This window comes from Harmonia axyridis, chromosome 2 (assembly GCF_914767665.1).
Source record: "Harmonia axyridis chromosome 2, icHarAxyr1.1, whole genome shotgun sequence".
In the NCBI taxonomy this organism is placed as follows: domain Eukaryota; kingdom Metazoa; phylum Arthropoda; class Insecta; order Coleoptera; family Coccinellidae; genus Harmonia; species Harmonia axyridis.
Window position 1 is genome coordinate 61,994,861 of NC_059502.1, and position 27,386 is coordinate 62,022,246.

Genomic DNA, 27,386 nt, shown 5'->3' on the forward strand with positions numbered 1-27,386 from the left:
CATTCTGGACACGCTTGTATGGGAAACTCCAAACCTTTCTGCAATTCTTGTGTATGTCCACCCTTTTTCTCGCAAAACTACAGCTTGGGCACATTCCTCTTGGGTCAAATTGCGTGTTTCGCGTTGCATAGCGATCGAGTGTAGAAAATCAAACGAAAGAAAAACTATTGATCACTAGAATTGATCGAGAACAACTGATTTCAGAATGGAGCCAATACATTCAAATTCTGATAATCTCATCTTTTTTTATTCCTACTGGGAAAAACATCTGTATTGAAGAAAAACGTTGAAAGTGGATAACATATGCATGCATAATTCTGATGAAAATAATTATCATTGAGAACACCTTCAGTTGTAGAATAAATTTGAGATTTCCATAATGTGCGTTAATTTTTTTGCGCAGTGTATTAGTTAATTCAACTAGTGGGATTTCATTTCTGTTATAGGATATCCACAATGTCATGATACCTAGTTGCCAATACTGTGTATGGGCGGTTTTTCATATGGTGAAAATATCTACCATTAATTTCTTAGAAGCTTTTGAAATGTTACTTCGAAGATGAATGCCTATAATGCGACTATGAAATCAACGAAGCAGTCCTCAAGTTTATGGTGTTTACGAGATAGTTGTTAGTATAGCCATATTTGGGCTATATGAGGAGCTGTTATAGTTTTCAGTTGATCATAATGAGTAAAATAGAAGGAGATAAAGGTGATGGTAGAAAACAAACCACTTGGTTGAAGATCATCCAAGGTATAACAGAATCATAACACATTTTTAGACGAGCTTATGATAGAGATAATTTTTTTTTATATAATAATGCCATCGTTATTATAAAAAAAATGGAGATAGGGGTAGTTTTTTTCATGTTTATCGTCAACTTCAAAGAGACTTGATTCCACATACGAAGAAGAAGGAGGGCCAAAGAATTGCCAAGATGTTAGAAGACACAAGTTATAAATTTTTGAAATGTCGAGTTTATGGCCAGAAAACACTAAACATTTCAAACATATATTGATATACGCGTACATTTCCCTCCTGTTTAAAACGAAAATTGGAAATGAAAAATGATGATTTCTGCTGATAATTGAGTATAATGTGAATAATCTATTGCTGTTGGCAATTTAAATTCATGTTTGTCTATGCGATTTTTCGTTTATTCGAATATGTATGTTCATAAATAGATTATAGTATTATTAATTCAATACATTCATTGATACATCAAAAAAATAAACTCTGGAAAATATAGTTGACATGATTTTAAAGTCCGCAGGGAAGTGATTACAACTCACAACTATTTCAAGATATTATTGACCTTACAATTACGTTCAAATGTCTGAGTTTGTACTCTAAATGACGAAAATAATGCTCATTCACATTCTCCAAGTTTATATTCCTCCGATTAAGTTATTCGAAGATGGAAGGGAGTTATCCAGTTTCTCGTGATGCTGAATCTGAGATCATATAACAGTCGGTGCGCAGCATGCTTCACATACATAAACGAAGGGATACGATGCTCCAATATCAAATCGAATAAAATTCACTCAACGCAATAAATTCAAATACTCAGGCGGATGCCATAAAAGTCGTTATTCGATCATTATTGTTTATAAGTATGTGGCTGAAATGGATACGATGAAAATATTCTCGGAGATCAATTCTATGGAAAAATCAATGAGTGTTGAAGAAGACATTTGATAGTTTAGATCGATCATTTGAGGAAGAAGTTCCAAGGACAATTTTGTGCATCATTCAAATTCAAATTCAAATTCAAATTTATTCGTCACCCTCAAAATTTTACAGGGAATGTCAACAATCAAGAAATATTAATACATATTTCAAGAAAAATCTTCCATAAATGTGGAATACTAAATAATGTCAATTCTAAAATATACAAATTAATAAAAAACAATACTTTAACATATTGGACAAACTAAAAACACAGAGATATATAAAAATATACACACAATGTACAAAATAAATTAGATAAAATACGATGTAATACTGACTAGAACTGGTATGCCATAAATTCCTCCATGGAATAGAATGCACCCTCGATGAGAATCGCTTTGACTTGACGCTTGAATATTATGTCATGCAGCGATGTTAGCCGCTGGGGAAGTCTGTTGTAAAATCTCGTTCCATTGAAGATGTGCGTGTTTTGGGTCATACAGACTAACATTATCACTGTCTGAAACATAAAATCAAAGTGAAATGAATATTGGTCATAAATTATCTGTATACCATTCGCAATCGGATTTTTAAATTTTTTTTTTATGAAAAATATGGAACTTTACGAATGGAATAACTTTCCCATGCCCATGTTCCATAAATGTGACCCGTTTATGTGAAAAGTTTGAGTACATTTGTTTTAATTTTTTTATTATTCCACTGAATACGTTCTTTAATCAAATAAATTTATATAAGAATGAAGGAATCTGAAAAAATTCAGCATAAACATTATTTTCTCGAACCCATCTGATAACAGTCGAACTTAACTTATATTTCTCAAAACTTCGTATTCGATTTTCTAAAATCGGTTTTATTTTCTATCGTAAAAAGCGAGTTATTTCTTTCAAAACATCTGGTCAATCGGCTGTAGAACCATTAATTAGTATCATATCTGTCTATCGAGCTCGAAATTGCTGCATTGCCAAATGTTCAAACAACCATTCTACAGTTTGCTGGGTATTCATTGGCTGGCGTGTGAGAATTGAATGCTGTTAAACGTATCTGAATTCTTACATGTGGTAGAAAAAGACAGAAATCAGAACTATGTTTGAGATTGCTCCACTCATCCTGAAAAGTGAGTGCTTCTCAGAAGGGAGGAGGGAGCTGATTAGGTAAACATTGACAAATGCGGAGAAACGCACGTGGTACCATTCCCTCTTAACTACAAAATATTCGGAAGTACATGACCATACAACTTTCCGCAGTTTTTTCCCGAAATTAGAGGTTTTATTGTAAAAAACTGATTATACATTTATGATCCAAACTATTGTCCCTCGCTGGCTACTACTTTCTTCCATCTTTCGGGCAGCGTACGAATCTCGCATTGAAAAAACAAATCTTTTGAATCGATCCAATTTTTTCATGAGACCGGAAATTCTGATCAGCCAAGCCGTGTGCCATTGATCGAAACAAGTGATAGTCCCAGAGAGCAACGCCTGGAGAATACGGCGGGTGAGGTAGGACTTTCCATATCGACGTTTCCAAGTATGCCTTGATCACTTTCTCGCAACATGGGTCAGACATTGTCATGCCGTCTTCACTTTATCATATCTCTCGTTGTATTGCAGCCATTTGTCTTTCAATGCTCGGCTCAAACGGATTAATTGCGTTGGATAACGATCGCATGTGATTTTTTTAGTCGATTTTAACAACTAATAATAATAATAAACTAAGCAGAGCACTAAATACAGATCATGACCTTGGAACAGTAAATATTCAATTTGGCCGTCGATGTGAAAGCATGGCTGGGATATATCTATGATTTTCTGTGTGGGATTATCGTAATGAACCCATTCCTTGTCTTCAGTCGCAATGTGATGCAGAAATTCCTTCCGTCATTGCCTTGCAAGCAGCTGTTCACAGGCAAACGAACGCCGTTCTTCTTCAACTCGTAGGGCACCCAATTTCCTTGTTTCTTAATCATTCTCATGACTTTAAGGCGTTTTGAGATGGCTTGTTGCGTCACTCCCAACGATCCTGCCAATTTTTGTTGCGTTTGGCACGAGTCTTGAGCAAGTATTGCCTCCAATTTTGCATATTCGAATGCGTTCTCGTTTCGACTGCTATGCTGATCTTCGACCTCAAATTCACTCTTCTTGAACCGTTGAAACCACTCTCGGCTCGTTCTTTTACTAATAGCGTCCTCACCATAGGTATTTGATAGCATTCGATGAGCCTCAGCAGCATATTTCTTCATATTAAATCGGGAATTCAAAACCTCCTGCAAATGACGAGAATTTGGCTTGTTAGCTGACATGTTTAACTTTATGATGCAGACACAAATCTACGATCTAGCCATCCATGGCAAAACGGCGGAAGCAAAATTAAACACCTAATATTTTCAATAATTCCAAAATAAGATACTCGATAAGATCTCAGATAAACCTTAAGTATTCGAATTCCAACCCATAAAAAAATAGCACTCCTCCTCGATACCCAACGAATCGTACGAACGATATTGCCGCGATATCTCGTGCGGGCGGCTAATCAGCGTCGTCATTTCTGACAGGCTATTACCTCCGAGAAATATGAAGGCGCCCGGGGAGCGGTCCAGATAATGACATATATCTCCCTCGGGCCACGGGAGCAAATCAAGTAGCGATATAGTTGGTTCGATAGTGCGTTTTTAGAGCGGCCGGTAACGCGATTTCTTCGCGCGATCCAACGAACCGCCTTATCGTCCCCGCGCACACCACACACACGCTGTGTTCTCGGGGACGGGATCCCGGGGTAATTTCGTATCACTAACCCAATTCACCTAATTAGATTCCGGATGGGTGGCCGATAAATTGACTGGAGACCGGGGCCCATTTCTCATCGGCAACTTCATCGCTGTCAACCGTTCCCGATTGGATTTTCCCAGGTCCTCCTTTTATGTTCGGCTTCCTATCGCTCCCTCAAATATTGAATAAGTATCGTATCACGGTCTTGTTCTCCGGGAACTCCGGAGTGACTGTGAAATTACGTTTGTTTTTGCCTGCGAGGATTTTGTGGACGGTTTATTAAGCCGGGGAAAGGTTCCTAGATTTTTCGAAATTGTTCGTGGATACGGAGCGGACAATAATGGTGGTTTTTAGGGATTCATCAAGCCAAGTAGGTTGACATTTTAACCAACTACTTGACTTGAAAATCAAGCTCGTGAAATATCACATACTTTAGCTTGACTTGATTTTAGATATCTAATAATAATAATATAATTTATTTTTCCAATCTAAATATCAGGTGTGTGAATAAGCCTTTCCCATTTTTTTTCAAATTTTGAGCCTTTATTGTGAAAAAATGGTTACAAATGAATTATTGAAAGTATTGGCCATCGCTAGCTACAACTTTTCCCCATCTTTCTGGCAACATACGAATCCCGTTGCGAAAAAATTCGACCGGTTTGGCCTCTATCCAGTCATCCACCCATTTTTTGGCTTCCTCGTAGGAATGAAAGTGCTGGTCAGCCAGGCCATGCGTCATCGATCTGAAGAGATGGTAATCAGACGGAGCAATGTCTGGACTATACGGCGGGTGGGGTAGGACTTTCCATTTGAGCGTTTCTAAGTATGTTTTCACCGGCTGTGCAACATGTGGGCGAGCATTGTCATGTTGCAAAATAACTTTGTCGTGCCTGTCGGAGTATTGTGGCCGTTTTTCTCGCAGTGCGCGGCTCAAACGCATCAATTGTCGTCGATAGACCTCGCCTGTGATCCTTTCATTCGGTTTCAGAAGCTCATAGTAAACCACACCTAGCTGGTCCCACCATATACAGAGCATGAGCTTGGCGCCATGAATATTTGGCTTGTCCGTCGATGATGATGCATGGCCGGGTAGTCCCCATGATTTTCTTCGCTTCGGATTATCGTAACGGATCCACTTTTCATCGCCAGTCACGATACGATGCAGAAAACCCTTTCTTTTATGTCGCTGAAGCAGCTGTTCGCAAGTGAAAAAACGCCGTTCGACGTCTCTCAGCTTCAGTTCGTACGGCACCCAATTTCCTTGCTTTTGGATCATTCCCATGGCTTTCAAACGCTTGGAAATGGATGTTCGGTCAACTGCCAATGCTTCAGCAAGTTCTTCTTGCGTTTGACACGAATCTTCATCAAGCAAAGTCGCCAATTCTTGATCTTCAAAGATTTGCGGCCGCCCGGAACGCTCCTTGTCTTCCACGTCGAAATCGCCACTTTTGAAGCGTCGAAACCATCCGCGAACACTTGAATCATCGACACAACCTTCTCCATAAGCTTCCTGAAGCAACCAATAAAGTGAAACTTCCCACAAATGACGTCGACTCGGCTCAAATTTCGACATTTTCACGATTTCAAAAATTTATGATGCGAAAAAATTTCAACTAATGAGTTAGTGTGGAATTGTTGACAGATGAATAAGCTTTGATTATGACATATGTAACCATTAAATACTCGCACAGTATTGGTGGCGCCATCTCTTACAAAAAACGGGAAAGACTTATTCACACACCTGATACATTGGAAAAGAAAACAAGTCAACCAAATATAGAATTAAATTGAAAATGAAATAGAAATGAAATGAGAAATGACCGAAAGAGACCGATCAGACTTGGCAGTTTAAATACTCGGTTATTGAGTACGGTTCGAGTCTAATCAAGAGAGTATTTACAGTATCTTTGTTCTTCTTTATATCAGATATTTATTTATTTATTTACAATTACAAGAAATGAAACTTTATTAAACCAAATACATTCATGTGAAAAAAAAAATTAAAAACAAAAGGAATCGAAGATATCGTCGGCTATTTCTCGGTAGATTATTATGAAGCTTGAGGCACATATACTCTGCATTTCTATGCACAGAAAGAGAGAATTTTTCAGAAGATGAAAGAAATGAATTCTCCTAGTGTTATTCAAGTTCTCATACTTTTCGAAGTAGTGAAAATTTTTTCGCAGGAAAACCAGACATTTGAATATGTAAAGTCCCACTGCTGTAATTATTCCCTGAGCTTTGAACATCCCACGACATGAAGCTCTATAAGATAGTCTTAGCATCACTCTCAATGCACGTTTTTGTATGATGAATATCTTATTAATATCAGAGCAGTCTCCCCAAATAATAATACCGTATGATAAAATAGAGTGAAAGTTTGAAAAATATACCGTCTAAAGCAGGTTCAAGTCAGCTTGCTGAGATAAAACTCGTAGAGTATAAAGTACAGAATTCAATCTGCGCTGTAATATTTCAATATGGTCGGACCAACATAGATGCTGATCCAAAACCACACCTAAAAATGTTGTCTGAATTATTGTGAAGAAGAGTGATCGTTTCAGGTTTCGACCTTTTTGAATGCGAGATAGAAAAGAAGACACATTCAGTTTTGTCCACATTTATCGTTTATTGCTTGACTTGATATCAAGCTACTTGATATTACTTGAGCTTGATATGTACATCTTATATTTCTGCAATCTCATTCGCGTTTAGACTAAATAAGGGGATTCCTCGAGCGCCAAAAGACTGAAGCATTCGTCAGTGTGAGTTTATTAGTAGTTCACATTTCTATCGAATCTATAAGTAGATTTTGGTAGTTTTAAAGTATCTATTTAAAATATCTTTCGAAACTTGGTCAAAATGGCCAAGGACTTTTTATCAACGTCAGCATCTTCAACTCCTGTTGCAAGACAACTTTCCAGAGATGCTCTTACAGTTACAAAAACCCGCAATAGGTTAGGCGACAAATCTACATATAAGATGCCTTATGTGTCTTAGATCCTGGATGGAAAATTATGGAATCGAACAAAGCCTGGAAGTTTATCAACATCAAGAAACTTTACTTCTCATCATTTTTTATTTTGTTATAAGTTACAGTGATTAAATTTATGTTTCTATTTCAAAAATATTGATATTTTCGGTTCTAAGTTTAAAAAATAAAACTGTTCTTTACAAGGTTCCTTCTCATTTAATTATTTTTCTATTGATGTGTCACTACAAAATTAAACTGTTAAATACCAAGTAGTTTGATATGATTCGAGTACTTGATAAATAAATACTTGAATAAATTGACTTGAGACTGACAAACTACTACTTGACTTGAGCATATACACACATCATCAACAGTCTTGGCCTCATCTATCAACTCTGAACTTGTTGAATATAACATGGCAATTCCTTCTTTATCTTATCACTTAAATGGAAACAATAAACCAGCAAAAAATGTCCCTTCCTCGCGGGAATACAGATGTGTTCGAAATCAATCAATTTTCAACGAATAGAGGGAGTTGTAATATTGAGAATATTCCGTGAAAAATGTCAGGACATCGAATTTTCCACTTTGACCGAGCAGGAATAGTAGCCATACATCAAGAAGCTTTGTCGAACAATTTTATTGCGCAATGTTTGAATATTCCATATTCAGTGAGGCGCATAGTGGCATTTTTCCTGGAAACCGGCATCGTTGCCGGAGACCGGTGTCTGGTCAAGCAAAAGTAACATCTGCAATTGAAGACCAGTATATAGCAAATTTGATTCGAAGTTTTTCGATATCGCCATTTTTCCAATTTTCCTCTTATAACTCGAAAACTGAAGAAGGTGGCCAAAAATTAATACTGCCCTTGTCAGTTTCCCAGAAAAAGAGAACGAGAATGGGGTATCAGATTTCGTCTATCCCGTCTGGTTTAAAAGTTGTAGTGCTAAAACATCGAAATTTGCCCACCCTGTACAGGGTGAGTCAATTTTGTTCGATATCAGTCGATAACTTTTGGAAATTTTGAGCTTACTACGGAAAGACCACAATTACTAACTGAGTAGTGTAGTCAATGACTTCCAGAAAGCATAGAAACTAAAATTCGATATTAGGATAACTAGGTACATTTGACATTTCATGAAATTTTATGAATTATTCGTAATTGAAAATTTTATCGGTTTATGGATTCTCAACCATCCCAACAAACAAATGATTTTAATTCATGAAATTTTGAGTTTTTAGTTTCTTTCTATGTATGTATTCTGGAGGTAATAGACTACTCCATTTCCTCGATAAGGATATAGGTACTCGATATACTCGATAAGTATAGGGTAAAGAATTTGTCTGATTGGCATTGATACAATATCAAATTGGTCTAGGTCTGCAGGTAAGATACGATTTGACTCTAAAAAAGTTAAAATAACGAATCGTTCTAATCATGTCACCTCAATCAGTCAGTTGCTAAAATCTGGGGTTAGTGACCAACAAGCCATGATAATTATTGGACATGGATGTTCAAGTTCGTTAGCAAATATTTCTAAAAGTACCCCAAGTACATACAATATTGTTGAATTTATGAACGGATATTGAATTGAAAGACAATTCAAATACAAAAAAAATTATTACCCAAATGAAGGCAGATGTTGGATTACATATGTTTTTTTGTTTCAGGCATCTCTATGCATAAAGGTTACGCTTTTGTTCAGTTCACGAATCCATTCGATGCAAGAAGTGCCTGCCTTGGAGAGGATGGTAGAACAGTCCTCAGCCAAATTCTTGGTGAGTACAAATATGTATTTCTTTCGGGATTTCTCGTTCGTATAATATCATTTCGAACATGTATCCAAAGCGGAGTCATACGCAGAAATAATATAATTTTTTATAGCGAAACATTCCAAATAAATTCAAAAACATCACCTTCAAAATAGTTAATATAAATGCGTTAATCAAAGGAAAAATTCCCAGAAATACAGTAACTATTTTGGGAAATATTCATAGATTTTTGCTGTAAACGAGAATATGGGTTGAATGAACATGGGAGTTCAGAAGTTTTGACGTTGATACTAAAAGATTAGGCGGTCAATATAAGAAAGAAAGACAGGACCTAAAATAAGAAAGCATCGGTGAAGACAATGTAGAACGTTAATTGCAAACTCTTACAAAAAAGTACTTTAAAAACTATAACATTATGATTGACCCGTTTAACAATATAGCATTCAAATCAGCTGAAGTAGAGGAGAGCAACGAATCGAATTTTTTGTTAAATTTTGAAAATGTCATAAATTTTCCCTCGGCCATTGACAAATACCTCAAATTTTATGACAAATTTCTCAAGCTTGTATCTTGGTAGATTTTCATGAAATTATCTCATCTATTATCGATGTCCTAGTGATATAACTACTGAAAATTATAAGCATTGATAAAGGGTGTTTTTTTAGAGCTATAGAACTTCAAATTGCAATAAAACAACGATAGATTATTCGATTGATATGAATTTTATTTATCTGCAAGATAATCTTGTGGCATTACATTTCAAATATGATTTCTGGCATATGACCGCCACGGCTGACTCGGATGTAGTACAATTTTTGATGACTTTCTCCAACATTTGTGGCCGTATATCGGCAATAACACGGCGAATGTTGTCTTCCAAATGGTCAAGGGTTTGTGGATTATCCGCATAGACCAATGACTTTACATAGCCCCACAGAAATTAGTCTAGCGGTGTTAAATCACAAGATCTTGGAGGCCAATTCACAGGTTCAAAACGTGAAATTAGGCGGTCACTGAACGTGTCTTTCAATAAATCGATTGTGTGACATGTTGCGCCGTCTTGTTGGAACCACAGCTCCTGGACACCATGGTTGTTCAATTCAGGAATGAAAAAGTTAGTTCTCATGGCTCTATACCGATCACCATTGACTGTAACGTTCTGGATATCATCGTTTTTGAAGAAGTACGGACCAATGATTCCACCAGCCCATAAAGCGCACCAAACAGTAAATTTTTCTGGATGTAACGGTGTTTCGACATGCACTTGAGGATTAGCTTCACTCCAAATGCGGCAGTTTTGTTTGTTGACGTAGCCATTCAACCAGAAGTGCGCTTCATCGCTAATGGACGTAGTGCGCGATACGTATTCCGCACAGAACAATTATTTTCGAAATAAAATTGCACTATTTGCAAGCGTGGTTCAGGCGTGAGTCTATTCATGATGAATTGCCAAACCAAACTGAGAATAAATCACTCGACAGCTCTCAAATCGGTCGTTTTCTTGAACAGAAATGTCAACTTAAAGTTATATACCTCGGAAAAAAACACCCTTTATAACCAAAACCATTTAGAGCACTTAGGATCAAGAAGTCATAGCTGAATAACCTTACACCGATCTTTTAAAATTCATCATCAGAAAATTAATATTCTTTCAAGAACCCCAAAGATATCATCTGAAACACGATTCTCCCCCCTCCCTTATTGAATATAATCGAGGATCCCTTGCAGCGCCAACTACCATTTATAATCATGTCAAATCATTTTCAATTCAAACCGAAAGAAGCAATTATTAGTAACCGATGGTAGAAAACCCACGATCTCTGCAACTCATTCGTGAAGACATGCAAAGAAGTTATTAATTTTTGTTCTGGTCGCGTTAAAATTTCGAACCATTTTCAGTATTTCCACATGGGGAGAGGGCTTTATGATGACGTTCCGACATGCGAGCATAAAAATGTTTAACTTTCAGTAGTGTAGATACCTAAGCTGTTAATTACTATCATATTCTTGGAAAATTTCTCGTTTCTTAAGCGCAATGAATTTATTATGATCCAACCCTCTCCTCATAGTTTTACAATTATTGCTCACTAAGTCTCGGGTATTTTGAGAGACAATTAAGGATTTACGACGTTTTCAGCAGGATATAGTATTTATTCGACAAGATGGTATGCCTGTCGTGAAAAGCTGGCATAAATTTCAATACCAGTTTTAAATTTGTTTAGATGAGAGCGTTTCTACATCAACATACAGGGTAATCCACGAAAACCGTTCGTTACAATATTTCAAAGAGAGACTCTTAATGAAATTTGATAGTTGAGCTTTGTAGGAATTGTTGGAAAAAACTTTTGACTTTCGATTTCATTGAAAACGATGCCAACATTCGTTTTCCAAATGTAACACCAATTTTTTCCATTATCAGATTACTCATCCAATTCTACCTTGATTTAATGTATCATTTGCATATTTTCCCAGAAAATTTAAATGAAATCTGAAAAAAATCTTAAAATTTTTTCCAAATTGGGCTCCATTCCAATATTAGAAACCTTGAAATTGTTGCATAAAAATTGCTAATATTATAGATTCTATCATATGACAAACCAATGTTTCTCCTACGTTAATTAATAATTCTATTGAACATAAAGGGTGCTTCGGTTTCAATATCAAAATCAGCCTTGACAAAAACCTCAAAATTAATTTTTTCAAATGAGAATGCAAGAAGATCCTGACTTAATTTCATGCTTCTCTATTTTTGATCTGATTCCAGTGAGATCATATGAATTGAAGAGCACAGAATCGAAAGTTTTTTTCTTTACTAATGCAAATTGACTATAGATATATAAAACCAAATTTTTGCTGGGTTACCAGAACTGTTCAATCCATATATGAAGGAAGAAAACGCTCACTTATGCACTTTAGAATTTTATGATGGATTTAAGGTACTCAAAAATTTTCATAACATGCCTAAAATACGAAAATAAGGACTCCACAATTTATATTTTCTGATTGCCTATGAAACAATACGCGAGCCAATACTATGTATATCCCAAGTACCAAACTCAACAAGGTTATCTCGGATGATCTATGGATGATACACTCAATAGTCAGTACCAAAAACTGAGAATATACTCGTAATTACAGTAAATTCTGTGACCAGTACGCTAAAACTCACGAACGAATGTAAGAATCGGTTAGATAGTAATAGAACACGTAACTCGGTTATTTTTTAGTCTGATAGTATCGAATTCAATTTCCTCGAGTGAAATTCAGGGTCGTAAAATTTGGACTGAACGAAACGAAATATTATGAAATGCATCAACGTAATCTTTCATCATGAATTTTAAATGAAGTGGAACTAAAGGACATGAGGAGTATTGTTTTAGGGTCGAATGGAAAAATATGCCAAGAGATCATTTGTAAAAATATTATGGAGTGTATTATTCTTAATGAATTGGGGAACGATTCAATCAAATATAGTACACTCCAATATTATTGTGCAGCTTTAGACCCTAAGTATAGAATATTGAAGTATTCTACGGATAATACAACTCATGTTCTGATGAACCAATAGAATCCGTAAATTTCCCATAGTTACGGCGTATTGATAAGTGAATATACTACTTGACGACGTGGTATAATCGTTTTGGTGTTTCGCCTCCTGCCATATTGTTATTAATTCCATAGTTACAATCTTGAAAGTTCACCAAACAAAAAGTCAAGCTCAGTGAAATGTCATTGAATTATCGAGATGCAGTGCATTGGTTATAGTTATTGAAATTATTCGTTATATAATCGTAACGAATACCAACTCGAGCATAGACAATATATTTCGATTATACGAACCTCTTCACTCGACTTAGTTCGCGAAACACCACTCGAGCTGTGCTCTCGTGATGTTTCGCGAACTACGTCTCGTGAATCGGTGTATAATCGAATGTTGTCTATGCTCTGTTGATATTATAACTGACTGCATGCTTCAGAATGCTTATTTTGTTGCTCGATAATAGGATGGGATCAAAATTCATTTTCAAGGACATTTGTAACAGTTTATTTAGTTTTTACATTTCAGAAATGAAATCGAATGAACTGAATAGTCAACAACAGGTCAATAAGTTTTCTGTTCTTTTTTGCTGTTTCACCGGTCCTCAAGCTGTGTTTACTAGTAACAGATTGATTACAAGGACGAGATTTGAAAACGTTGTTAAGTCGGAATTCGGTAAAATGGTATTTTATTTCAGAAGAAAAGTATGAAGTTCCAAACTCGCATATTTTTCAAAACCTAAATTATTATATACGCCCTTATTATATGTGCGTTGATCCATTAGGGTAATGTTTTCAGGATCTTTTGAACAAGAAAAATATCCAACATTCTGTTAATGAAAACATAAAACGAATAACAACAACAATAGTATGGATAGTGAAATGAATGTAGTTTCAGCTGAACTAAGCATTGGCTCATTCTCTCCTTGCGAGGTGAATAGACTTAACAAGCTTGGAAACTTAAACGAATTTCTTCTAAGTAATTATCAATGTTACTAGTGAAAATCATGAATTCTTTTACTGTTAATTTGGCACATAGTATTCAACAGGTGTCTTATAATATAATATTAAGTAGGCGAGATTTCATTCAACATAATCAAAGCTGAAAAATGGGTTTGATCTAATTTGATTTATAATTCACAGAAAGTAATTAAGGAATCATGTTACTCAATAACAAGGAAACAAATATATAAATTATAAAAAAGAATTGAGTCTACTTGATAAATGAATAAAATAAATATATGAAAAAAAATCACAATATTGTGTGGAGGAAACAAATATATAACTTATAAAAGTTTATTGAGTCTGCTTGATAAATGAATGAAATAAATAAACATAAAAAAAATAATAATATTGTGTTTTTTCCCTTCACAATATATATATTATATGTTCATGATATTTTCAATTTTTTTTTGTCTTGGAATGAAATTTCAATTCGAAAAATGACAAAATCTTAATAACCAACCAGAAAAATTTCAAAATAAACAAAATTATATAAATTGAGTAAACGGTTAACGTTTCGGAATGTTTGTATTTATTAATAAAATTTTTCCTCATCGGTGCTTTATAGTTCAAAAAATATGTACATATAACAGAACAATGTTTAACATTCACTAGGATGGTTCTGAATAGACATTTGAATATATCAATATATAAAACTTTAGAAACTTCAACCAAATTATGGCTGTTGGATCATCAAGACAAAACATTATTTGTTATTTCCTAATCTCGACTTGTTTCCTCAGAAATTTGCTTGGTAGTACAAATAACTTTGTAAGATTTCACATATGCCTACTTATGCGTTTCGTCCCTGGCACACACACCGGACTCATCAGTGTGACTTTGGTTTATTTGTGTGTGCCGTGTCACAGATGCTTGGGGAATTTATTATTATCGGGACTGGAACCCGGCACCTTGTCGCATCTCGGTGAGTGAGTCTACACTCTTAACCTCTAGGCCACCGAGTGCTGTGTTTATTGCTGCTATGTGGAGCTTTATGAGAAGCCGCCACAACTTATTCTAAAGCCAGATTACGAGGTTGAAACTAAAGAGCTCACGATAATAGTGCTATATAGGTGTCGTCTAAAATTGATCAGGCAATAATTCTGTCTGCATCCTTGTAGTGCCAATATCGATCAACACAGCATATATCATCGTGATGGCCAACCGAATCAATTTTCCGCAAATTTGAAACGTTTCCAATGGGACCTCGAAAATAATCGCGAAAATGTCACAAATCGGGCTTTCGCAGTCTATTCATATATGCATGTTGAATTATCTGGCTCGCATAACCGATACACAAGTTATTTCAGAAATATCGATGTCAACGTTAATCAGGTTCGATGCGGCATTTCGCAGTGTAACATGTCATCCTGGAAACCGCCCAAAGTTTGTTTTCTGCCTAATGTGCAACTTAAAATACGCGCAATATTAATTTTCCATTGAGGGGCGATGACAACTCGACGTGGCTTGTATCGTCCTGCCGTGTTGCAATATTGCCGCGCTGATCCATGTTTGTTGTTATTAATCTGTGTTTGGCTGTCCGAGGCAGAAGCTGCGTTTGACTTATGGCTTTCGATCGGACGGTGGTCAGCGCTGCAACCGACAACCCCCATCCGTCTGCGTGTTAGGCTCGACCACCTCTCCTCACTTCATCAGCAGAAATTTGATATTACGAAAAAATAAAAACTTGTTATACGTTTCCAAAAAAAAATGTAAATGTAATGGAACCTGTAATCAAAAGATCATCTATGAAACAAATTACTACCTCAATCCCGGATAGCAGAGCTCCATTTTTGATGGAAATATACTGGTATCTGATGAAATACCGTAAACTTATCTATAAAGTATGGTAAAAAAAAATCCATTAATTTTGCATGAAAAACAAGACCTTAATTTAAATAATTTAAATGATTCCTTTTTCGACTGAAAAAGGAATTTTTACCGCAAGTGACTACGATGAGTGGATACTGAGATAAAGCCGCTTACCTCGCTTATTTGCCCACCCTGTACAAGGCATTATGATATTACTTCCAAAATGGCAACAAATTATTGAAAAAAACGGCGCATATTTGACTAAATATCTCAGGATCCACTCATCGTAGAGACTTGCGGAAGAAATTTTTACCACTATAGTGTACAAGAGAACACACTGGAAATTGTTTTGAAGTTCATACCTCTACCGCTAGGGGGCGTAATAGCTACCGTCGAGTAGAAAAATGAATTTTACTCGAAAATGTTTCATATGAAGTTGAAGGAAAAATATCATCACTGTAATCCTTGAAAAATTCTCTATCTTTTTGAATTGTCACTTTCGATTTTACGAAATCAAATAAGGGTAGGTGAAAGGGAGAAATCTGACTGATTGAAACGCCTGCAACTTCAGTTTTTTTTTTTTTTGAGCAAATTAGATCTCGTCTGAAAGATAATTTCTTGTTGATTGAGGACAAAATAAAGTGTTTTTGCTGCTTCCGATAGGGGACGCTAAGTCAGAGGTTCATTGTTTTGTTCATTTTACTGCGAAATTTCAAATGTAATGATAAGATTTTCTTACCAGAAACAGAAATTCCATCAAATTTGCATGAAAAAACCTCAAAGTCAAAAAGCGATAATTTCATGCGTTCTGAAGTTATGGCCGAGAGAAGATATTCTTCAACTGATGCACTGCGAAAAATCAAATTGTGTTTTAAGTTCTGACAGAAACAGAAATCCCATCAATTTTGTATGAAAAAACCAAAAGGTCGCAAAGTGATAGCTTCAGGCGTTCTGGAGTTATGGACGAAAAAAGATATTCTTCAACCGATGCACTGAAAAACTAAATTGTGTCTTCTTTCGGCCATAACTCCAGAACGCCTGAAGCTATCGTTTTGCGACCTTTTAGGTTTTTCATCCAAATTTGATGGGATTTCTGTTTTTGTTAGAACTTAAAGACACAATTTGGTTTTTCCCAGTGCATCAGTTGGAGAATATCTTCTTAATTATCAAAATTTGGTTTTAAGCATTGAATAAATCTTTTTTTCTGAATTCTCCACCTCCTGCTAATTTATACTACTCTACAAAAAACTCTTTCATTCTTGGCAAAGGATATTGACTAATTTCCAAGTGAGGATTCATGGTGACCTTGAAATCACCCCTAAGTCTTATGCTACCATCCGGTTTTACCACTGGTATTACTGGCGTAGCGCATTCGACACAACTCCCATTTTTCGGAGTCTGTTCAATTCGTCCACCACTTTCTCCTTGATTGCTAAGGGTATTTATCTTGCCTTGTGAAATTTTGGAACGACAGTATGGTCTTCCATTTGAGTTTTGCGACACTTTCATCAAAAGAGCCCAAACCTGAAGAAGAAACTGGTATGAATGTATACCAAAAGTTTGAAGTAGAACTCCCAATTTTATGTTTTCTACTTTTCTGTGAGCAAGATTTAAGAATTCGAAAGAAAAATCCATTTTAGGAACGAAACTTAAATATCATCTTTTTAGATGGTATCATAAACGTAAAATGAAGAATGAATCTCATCGGATACATACGGACGCTCATCAAATGACAACACATGGACATACCAATTTTAATAAATTTATCATTCACCAGCCTTGTCGTTGAAAAGAGAAACTAGCAAATAAATTCGCGGCATGTGGAACAACGATACAATAGATGCATATGTTAGTTACTATTATGTTGAAAATCTGGCTGATTTAAATCAGTTGAAATATACATTCTATATACAAAAATATATTCTATATAATAAAGATAATTAATTTGACCAATAGATGTGTACTTCATTGTTCTCAAAGCCTGAATAGAATGAACGAAAATCATTAATTGCCAATTATTTTTAATGAATACGCAAGTTATGGATGATTATGATTATGGAAATATTGGTGAAGGTTGATCTGCATTCCTAATAAATTTGACTGATTTAGTGTCTTCAGTGTCTTGAGATGCAGAATATAATTGAAATTGCGAAAAGTATAAAGATTTAATTTAGTAGACAATAATGTGCTTACTTCAGCTATCAAGCAAATTGTATGGAATTGCACAAAGATAGAAAGTGGGTTGCACATGGTTGAAATATATTCTCCCAACGATTAAAGATCCAGAATATCCAATTGTGTCAAATTCAACCACATGATTAACGTTGGAATATTTCCGTACGACTGCAACTTATAAATGCATCCTCTCTATTTAGATCGTGAAAAGACCGCCTGTCATACCGCAGCGTACGTATTAATATTATAGGAATGATTATTGCGGGTTATTATATCAATGGAACGGAGGAAAATACAAAATAAATCAACTCTTACCTGCCGCTTAATAATTCATGCCGGAGCGGGAGAGGCACGGCAGCCCAGTCAACTTAATGTTTATCAAACATGTACAACGAATAATTAATAACGGAGATAACAGTCCAAATGATAGTAATAAAAAAAAAGAAGTTGGTAACAGGAACTAGTTGGCACCCTGTCCGTGGGAAATGGAGGTTTGCAATTCTAAATGGGATGGTTTTGTTGCAAAGGGGATAGAAGAGAAGTGCTGAAGTCGGATCAAGACAGAGCCGGGTCGAAAAAAATGTATTACCTATAATACGATATTAATAATTTATATTTGTTGCACAATGGACTAGTTTTAATTTTTTTGCTGAGGATTAATTCTAAAAATTTAAGTAAAATGAAACAAAAATTGTGGAAGAATCATTGATCATCAATCATCTCTAGAAATGAAAAAGTTATGGGACTTTGAAGTTGCGCGTGAAAGAATAATTTCATAGTCTAGTGTGTGACGTCACGCCACTTACACGAGGCGACTGGTATTCGCAGAGTGCTTACGAATTTATTGGTGTACAATCACTTGTGCCGTTCGTGTCGTGTTTTGTTCGTTACACGATGGCTGAAATAAAAAAAAACCTACAAATATTGTATTGTGCCTATGTGTGCAAGCACGACAATTAAAAACCCCAATAAATTGTTTTTTCATGTACCAAATGACATGAATCAAAGGAAGAAGAGGTGCAAATTAATCAGGCGAGACTTAATTGGACCTAAAACTACTTCATATGTGTGTGAAGATCATTTTGATGTAAGTACCTATCAGTACTAGCTGTCTATTTCTGATAATAAAAATACTAATGTGTAAGTTGGTTTGAAATAAGTTATTGAGTAAAAATAACTTTGTCCTTTCACGAAGCCTTTTCCATTATTTTGACATAAAAACAAAACTCGAGTTAAAACTACACTGTACAACTACAAACGGCGCGAGAGCCTTGGCGCGGCTAAGTATTCAAACGTAATTTATGGTGTAGCGATCACAGGCAAGAGGCGTGACGTCACAGACGAGTCGGAGACCAAAGACGTTCCGCGCTAAAATACGTTAATTTAAATAATCTATTTCTCAGTCATTTATTGATGGATTTTCAGAATTTTTTCACTGATTTATCAGTTTTGCTCTATATTTCAATTCTATCGTGTCAAATATAGTATTATCAACATCACTAAACGAGTCCATTCTGATTTCATGTTCACTTATAGTATGTAGTTGCAGCTTGTCATATAAGGCAATGCCTCACAAAAAAAATTACCGAATAAATTCTGGAAATTTCGCGTATCAATCGAATATTTTATTATTCCAATTCAAACTCAATTTCATATCATTCGGTAAGGCCTCTGTTCCATGATATCCATCTCAATCCCACGATTCTTGTATATTCATCTCACTTCCTCCTTGAGGAGTAATCGGTATGCGGCTTGCCTAACGCGCTTTCTTGTCTAGCGCTTTATCTACATCGGCATGGCAAAAAATCGAGATTATTCCTACGCCTATGGATGCGCCTTTAAAAAATAGATTTGAGTCATGGCGATACTGCTGGGCGAACTGTAATTATTCTGCTCTATTCGGGAAGCGAGAAATTGGGTGGGTTTTCGGCTTTGTTGTGATTTGCTGTGAAGTGAATGTCTTCTGACTATGTGTAGGGTCGGAAAATCAAATGGTGGTTTTCAAGATACATGGTATGAAAAGTACGACTGGCTTAATGACAGTGTAACTTCAAACAGATTATTTTTTGGCCGTGAATTTGCAATGATATTAACAGTAGATCAGTTTTTTCTTTTACATATAAACCCATACAAAATTAATTGATCTATTGGGTTATTTTTGTTGTGAATAAAAAAATTGAAGCAATCTCAAAACCTTTTTTTTCCTAATAACTTGATGAAACAACTGACATAAGCTGCCATTCACAATTTTTTGTTATGTAATAAATGAACAAGTTGTTGAGCAATTCGTGTGATTTAATGATGACAGTTCTAGGCGTTCTGCTGAAGATTTATTTCGATTTTTATCTGCCAAATTCGGAAAATTTGACTTGCATTCAAAATTAGCGGCTATAGTGTGATAGCGAAAGGGGTAAATGGTTTCCAGACAAAAAACAGATATTTAGGAATACAAGCAATGTTTAATTCCTTCGCTATTACAAAGAAATATTATCGGGTATTTATCTTATCTTGGACATAAAGACAAATCACTTTCTTGTTGGAAATTTGAATTTTCTTATAGATTCCTTATCGCATGAAGCTTATCTTTTATTTCATAAAAAAACTTGAGGATATAAGTAATATCATGCAAAAAGTTTGATAACTCTCTGGTCCCCCTCTCAAAAGTTAAATGTAGGGGATTTCATTGTGAACCGGTCTTTAGTTTTTGACAAAGCCACTCCGACACAATTAAAAACGTATAGGTAATGCAGTCATGTAATTCCAAATTCAAAATATTGAAAAAAATTTTTTATGAAAAGACTCCTAATAGAAGTTGAACTCATTTTTCGATCCAAAAGAATCATGAAAAATATTATTTCAGTAAATCGTATTTTACCTTCATTTTAGCAGAGATAGCACCGTTGGAAGTCCGGAAATTGTTCATTCCCAAGGATGACTTTGCTTCCATCAACTATTCACTCCTTTGTGTTGTGAGATCATCAGAAATGAACAAACCAGATTCTTTCAACTTGCTGAAGGTCTTGAATATTTTCTGTTCGATTTTCCTGGCTATAAGCTTTAGAATAATTGGCTTTTGTTTTCTTGGATGGCCCGGATTGTGTTCTCAAACCCTGCAACATGCAGATAAATTCCCGTTTGATATCGTTATTCCAACTTCAGAATGCAATATTGAACGACGGAGTTAGTTGAATCTTCTTCTGTATCTTATGGAATTCCATATATACATCTTTTTCTCCTCTTGCAAACAATCATTGTGTTGATTCAGGTTTTTGAATTTGTCAATATTGTTCTTTTTTTTTAATTGAAATAAAAAAAATATTGTTGTTATTGTTCGTGTTGTTAATTCATAATAATATGCTTTTCCTGGGTCTTCAATGTTTCAGTCTTCAATTCTCTTAAACGCACCATAAATTTCAACATTCTAACAATTCAATTTTCGTTTGCCGTCTCATTTTGTCCAGCAAAAACTTTTCCAGAGGAATAAGTAAAAATTTGAACCTAATGAAGCTTATAGCGGAATATTTGAATGCCCGTCAGGTGGAAGCAGAATCAATCGATTGAAACAATGAAAAACCTCTGCCATTATTTCAATGCAATTTCTATCAAAAGAATTTTCTTTTGTATTTTTTTCTGTATCTTCTTTTCTGTACCTCGCATATTTCATAGTTATTCGACTGCGTCTGATACTTATCGAATGTCCGTTATCTACCCTGCAGTTAATCTTCGTATACCGAATACCCCGGTATGCGCTTTCGCCATGTAGATGTTAACTGTATGGCCATAATAATGGGAGTATTCTCACATCTCTTGCATTTGATATGAGATACTGAATTTTAATAAAATCCGCGAATCGTAATCCTCACGCTCGCGGCAGTTTTAATCATCGTAAAAAATAAATTCGCGAATGGATATACGGTTTTATAAGCGCCAGCGAAAAAAAACAGGGACCTGAGTCCCACTATCGCATCGTTATGAAGGGCTTTAGAGAATTTTTACTCTGAAACACAACATGAGGTAGGCGTATATTATAAAGATCCCATTCACGAAGAGCCAGTTTATATTCATGTCATGGATCTCCAGGTTGCGATGCCATAGTTTCATTTATTAGTCTTCTGATGCGGAACTAAAGCTGTCACTGAATATTCAGACTTATTTAGTCGTCCGTTTTCCTGAAAATCTCTCTTGTTATGGTGGAACATGAATTGAATTCATGTACACGGCGAAGATGAATTGAAAAATCTCAGTGTTTTCTGAAATTTTTAAAATCACAATCACTGTTTGCACAACGTAGCGCACAGTTCGGCAAGTTGCTATCTCAGGATGTATTGTCAACGAACGTGTTAAGGTACGATCTCCTCGGGCAGTTTTCGTTGACCGCCTCATTTCGACGACTTCTTCTAACCAATCGCAATTCTATAAATCCCCCTGGGCGGAGCTAAGCCATTGCTAGAATTGTGATTGGTTGAATAAAGTCGTCGAAACGCGGCGGTCGACCTTGTTCAAACTGTTCGAGGAAAACGTACCTTTAGAAAGAAATGCATAGATAATATTGAAAGCCAAATAGAGAGCGACAACGTTTTCCCTCTTCCCTTTCACAAACGGTGGAAGTCCCATCAGAAAGAAAATCAAGAGATTATATCCTCTACTTCTGCATACCTTCAGCTCGATCAGCGTCATACTCGTAGTTTTATTTCCACTTAGCCTTTGGAGAGAGCCTTTTACATAATAAAACAACTAACAAGATAATTGATAAAAGGTATTCGTGTGTACGAAACTTGGGCAAGTGGATAGTTTGAAACGATTTTTATTCAGGTAGATCGGAAAATCGTGCTCTTAAATGAACAAAATCTTCTACTGTCATTGTACCTTTCATTAAATTTCATATCATATGGAATCATATATCAAGAGGTAGGTACGAATAATTAATTTGACTATATTGCAGAAGGTTTAATTTCCTGCATATGGCAAGACGAAATTTTGACGTTCATTATCCCTTGATGAGTAATCCAGTGTTTATGAGAAAATAATTTTGCAATTGATGTTGCAGATTTTCCATAAATGAGCGAAAAATTTATTTGTATGGAGATTTTAAGTAAAAACTGTCATGTAACAGTAGTGCATGAGATAGTATGCGAAAATACAGACTCTGAGAAAAAATTTTCCTTTTTTTTCTCTCTCTGGAAATGTAGGTTTCACCAACGCTGAAAATCTTCGAAAACATCTCATGCACTACTGTAACATAACAGTTTTTACTCAAAATCTCCATACTAGATATGCCTTATCTATGTGATGTTCTTGTGTTATCTTTTGACATGTAACCGTTTTTTAGCCTTTGAAGAAGAAGGGAAGACCCTTCGAAACGTTGGCTTAGTTGGAATTTTTGATAATAAATTCGTCCAAGTTCCCGTTAACCTTATATTCGATGATATCATGGATGCTACACCAGTTAACAAATATTCATCTCATTTCCAGAACACATATAGATTGTTCATTTCTTGAGAAACCTAGGGGGCCAAGTCTTTCGACAATGTGTGTATATCACAATCGAATAGTTCCTGAAATAAAATAAAATGATTTGCGAAAAAACTAATATGAATGTAGGATCCAGTTATTGTTCCCTGTAAATAATTGAAATGGTCAACAGGATGCTTGAAGACCTATTAGTTAATTCAAGTTTCGAGGGCATGACAGTTTCAATGAATTTACAGGGAACGAATTATTATTGTACATATAATGTAAGAGGGATGTGTAATTCTTCAAGGTGTCGAAGATACGTCATGGAGTTGTAAATCTTGAAGAGATTTACTGGGGGTTGGGAAAGTTTGAAGACAACACGGTTGTACCAGATGTATCACATCTGGGTATCGGGTTCTAGTCCTTCGAGAATATTCGATTTCCAGGAATCCGCGAAGATCTTATTGGACTAGGGGATGGTACTTTCCCTGAGGGTGTGGTCAAGCCGGAAGGAGGGAAGGATATTCCGAGTGGACGGGGTAAGTTGCGGTCAGGGGACGAAGTAAGTTCGAGTCGGGAGTCAGTTCAAGTTAAGTCGAAGACGAGTAAAGTTGAAGTTCGGTCTAAGTTGAAGTAAGACTAAGTTCAGTCGGTTGAAACTTAAGACGTTAGACGAAAAGACGTTTCGCGGACTAGATTAAGACGAGTCGCGAACAAGTTAAAGACGAGACGACCGAAAACTTGAAGTACGACGAAGACGTGATAATCCAAGACGTTTCGAGTAATCAACAAACGAGTTAAAGACGAAATTGAGTACCGTAGTGAGAAACTTGTAATTAAGACGTAATAAGGATCCTCTCAATACTGAGTTTGTACTGTATAATTGTGACTTTGTAAATAGATGTAAATAATTAAAAAGAGTTTAATTATAACAAATCCAACAAAGTCACGGAGAAAAAGACGAAAGGCCAGGTAATCGAATCATACCTCTAGACGATCGATTAACAAGGCCTACATGTATATGCGATTTTTCTGGCCAGGACCTACAGGCATAGCTGACGAGAGGCGTGCAAAGACAATGTACATAATATCCTCTAAAACCCACTAAATTTTGTAAATAGCCGCCAGAAAGCCACAAATGGATAACACGAAGTTGGCCGATGTAACTGTTGCCTAGATGTGGCTGAATTACATCGATGACCTCTTGTCCAAGGGTCGCAGTGGTTTCCATCTTGCGAATTGCCGGGAACTCCCTTTCGTAGTCCAACCTTACCACCCAAAGTGTCAGTCTGCGTGTTTAGTGCTGTTTCGACATCCCCGCTACAGGACGGTATTTAGTGTGAATTATACCCGAGTCTCATGTTTCCTCGCATTAAACCAGGGTTGAGATATTAGAAAAAATTGCAAATGAGGCTGAAAACCCCTACACGCACCTTAAAGCTCCTATCTGAACGTGGGGGGTAATTTTTTATCAAACGCCTCATACTGTCTGTGGTGTTGATGAATAAATTCGTGTTATAAATATACGAGTAAGATCTAGGCAAACAAATATTTTTCAATTTGATGTGAAGGTAATAATACTAAGGGGTGTTTTTTTTAGACCTATATAACTTTAAATTGCAATAAAACAACGATGGATTATTCGATTGACATGAATTTTATTTATCCGCAGGATAATCTTGTGGCATTACATTTTGAATATGATTTCTGGCATATGACCGCCACGGCTGGCTCGGATGTAGTCCAATCTGGACGTCCAATTTTCGATTACTTTTTCCAACATTTGTGGCCGTATATCGGCAATAACTCGGCGAATGTTGTCTTCCAAATGGTCAAGGGTTTGTGGCTTATCCGCATAGACCAATGACTTTACATAGCCCCACAGAAAGTAGTCTAGCGGTGTTAAATCACAAGATCTTGGAGGCCAATTCACAGGTCCAAAACGTGAAATTAGGCGGTCACCAAACGTGTCTTTCAATAAATCGATTGTGGCACGAGCTGTGTGACATGTTGCGCCGTCTTGTTGGAACCACAGCTCCTGGACATCATGGTTGTTCAATTCAGGAATGAAAAAGTTAGTAATCATGGCTCTATACCGATCACCATTGACTGTAACGTTCTGGCCATCATCGTTTTTGAAGAAGTACGGACCAATGATTCCACCAGCCCATAAAGCGCACCAAACAGGCAGTTTTTCTGGATGTAACGGTGTTTCGACATACATTTGGGGATTAGCTTCACTCCAAATGCGGTAGTTTTGTTTGTTGACGCAGCCATTCAACCAGAAGTGCGCTTCATCGCTAAACAAAATAAAATGGACGTAGTGCGCGATACGTATTCCGCACAGAACCATCATTTTCGGAATAAAATTGCACTATTTGCAAACGTTGTTCAGACGTGAGTCTATTCATGATAAATTGCCAAACCAAACTGAAAATAAATCACTTGACAGCTGTTAAATCGGTCGCCATCTCGAACAGTAATGCCCACTTAAAGTTATATACCTCGAAAAAAAAACACCCGTTACTCAGAACATCTTAACTGACTGAATATTATTTTGTGAAAATAGCTTGGTTCCGGAGAAAAGCGTTGATGATATAATTTTACATGAATGTTTCGAATCTTCTGGTGAAAATGCTGACGAATCTAATGAAAAGTTGGTTTTAGGTTCAGTTTAGGGTCTATACGCCAGTTGCTTTCGGTAATAAGCGATATTAAACAAATGATTCGAAAAATTCCAATTACCTGAGATCACATGTGTTTTTCTCATCGAAAAATACTTGACGTCTTTCAAGTTGGTTTGAGGACAATGCCTTTCGAGAGAAATTTTCGGCTGGTATTTGTTGTCTTTGGTCGAAATGAGAGATTCGAAAAGACTTCCATCCTGCAAAGAAAATACAGTACCAGTTATTTGTTAAGTATAAGTTCTTTTAGTGTCTGAATTCTTCTTCGAAAAATGCTTTCGTAATGACATCTGAATAGTTCAATTAGTTTCAATACGTAACGCCAAATTCTGTGGTCGAATACATAGACTTGCAACTCTGCTACTATGGTTTTTTTCCGAAATTCGATCTTTATTGTGAAAAAACTGGTTTTACATTTATGATTCATCACTGGCCACTTCTTTCTCGCATCTTTCGGGCATCGTATACGAATTCCACTTTGAAAAAACTAGTCATCTTTTTAAGCGATTCACGAATCAATCCAATTTTTACTTCTTCATTAAATTGGAAGTGCTGGTCACCCAGGCCGTGTGCCATTGATCGAAACAAGTGATAGTCCGAGGGAGCAATGTCTGTAATATACGCATGACCGGGATATCATCATGATTTTCTGCGTTTGGAATTATCGTAATGAACCCCTTTTTGGTCTCCAGTCACTATGCGATGCAGAAATATCTCCATTCTTTGCCTTGCAAGCAGCTGTTTACAAGTAACCAAACTTCCTTCAATATCTCTCGGCCTCTACTCGAACGGCACCCAATTTTTTGGTTTCTGTATCATTTTCATAACTTTCAGGCGTTTTGAAATGTCTTGTTGCGTCACTCCCAATTATCTTGCAATTCTTGTTGCGTTTGACACGGGTCTTGATCAAGTAATTCCTTCAATTCTGCATCTTCGAAAACCTTCTCTCATCCAACGCTGGTCTTCGATGTCGAAATCACCGTTCTTAAAGCATTGAGTCCACTCTCGGCACGCTGCTTCACTAATAGTGGCCTCACTATAGGTATTTAAGAGCGTTCGATGAACCTCAGCCGCAGATTTCTCTATATTAAAGCAGAATATTGAAACCTTCCGCAAATTACCAGAATTTGGCTCGTAAGCTGACATGTTAAATCGAGAATAATATTTTGATGCAGACACAAAACGACTTATATTTCAATGGCGTTATTTTTACAAATTCCTAAGCTTATTGTTTGCCATCTACGATCTATTTATTTCGATTACCACTCACTACTACAGCCATCTTTTTCAAAACGGCAAAGCAAAGTTGTACAACTGATAGCTCAAATGCAACAGACGAAAATAAAATAACAAGAAAACATTTCTGAGATTTCTACTGCTGCTCTTGTATCTAATGTCTGTATTATAGGAAACAATGGACAATAAATAACCATGAGAATAAAAAGTGATCAGTACAGATAACGTAGAAAGGTCTGTATTTATATGTTTTTTACTATTGTCTCTCTATCACAAAGTGAATG

General features: G+C 36.1%; 1 protein-coding gene across 2 annotated transcripts in view; it reads left to right on the forward strand.

Annotated features, from left to right (window-relative positions):
• Nucleotides 1-27,386, forward strand: part of LOC123673575 — a 493,067-nt gene that overhangs the window by 176,941 nt on the left and 288,740 nt on the right. For both annotated transcript variants that reach the window (XM_045608159.1, XM_045608160.1), the window contains exon 4: nucleotides 9,101-9,208. In XM_045608159.1, coding sequence (XP_045464115.1) covers nucleotides 9,101-9,208 — 108 coding nt within the window. The remainder of the gene's footprint in view (nucleotides 1-9,100; nucleotides 9,209-27,386) is intronic.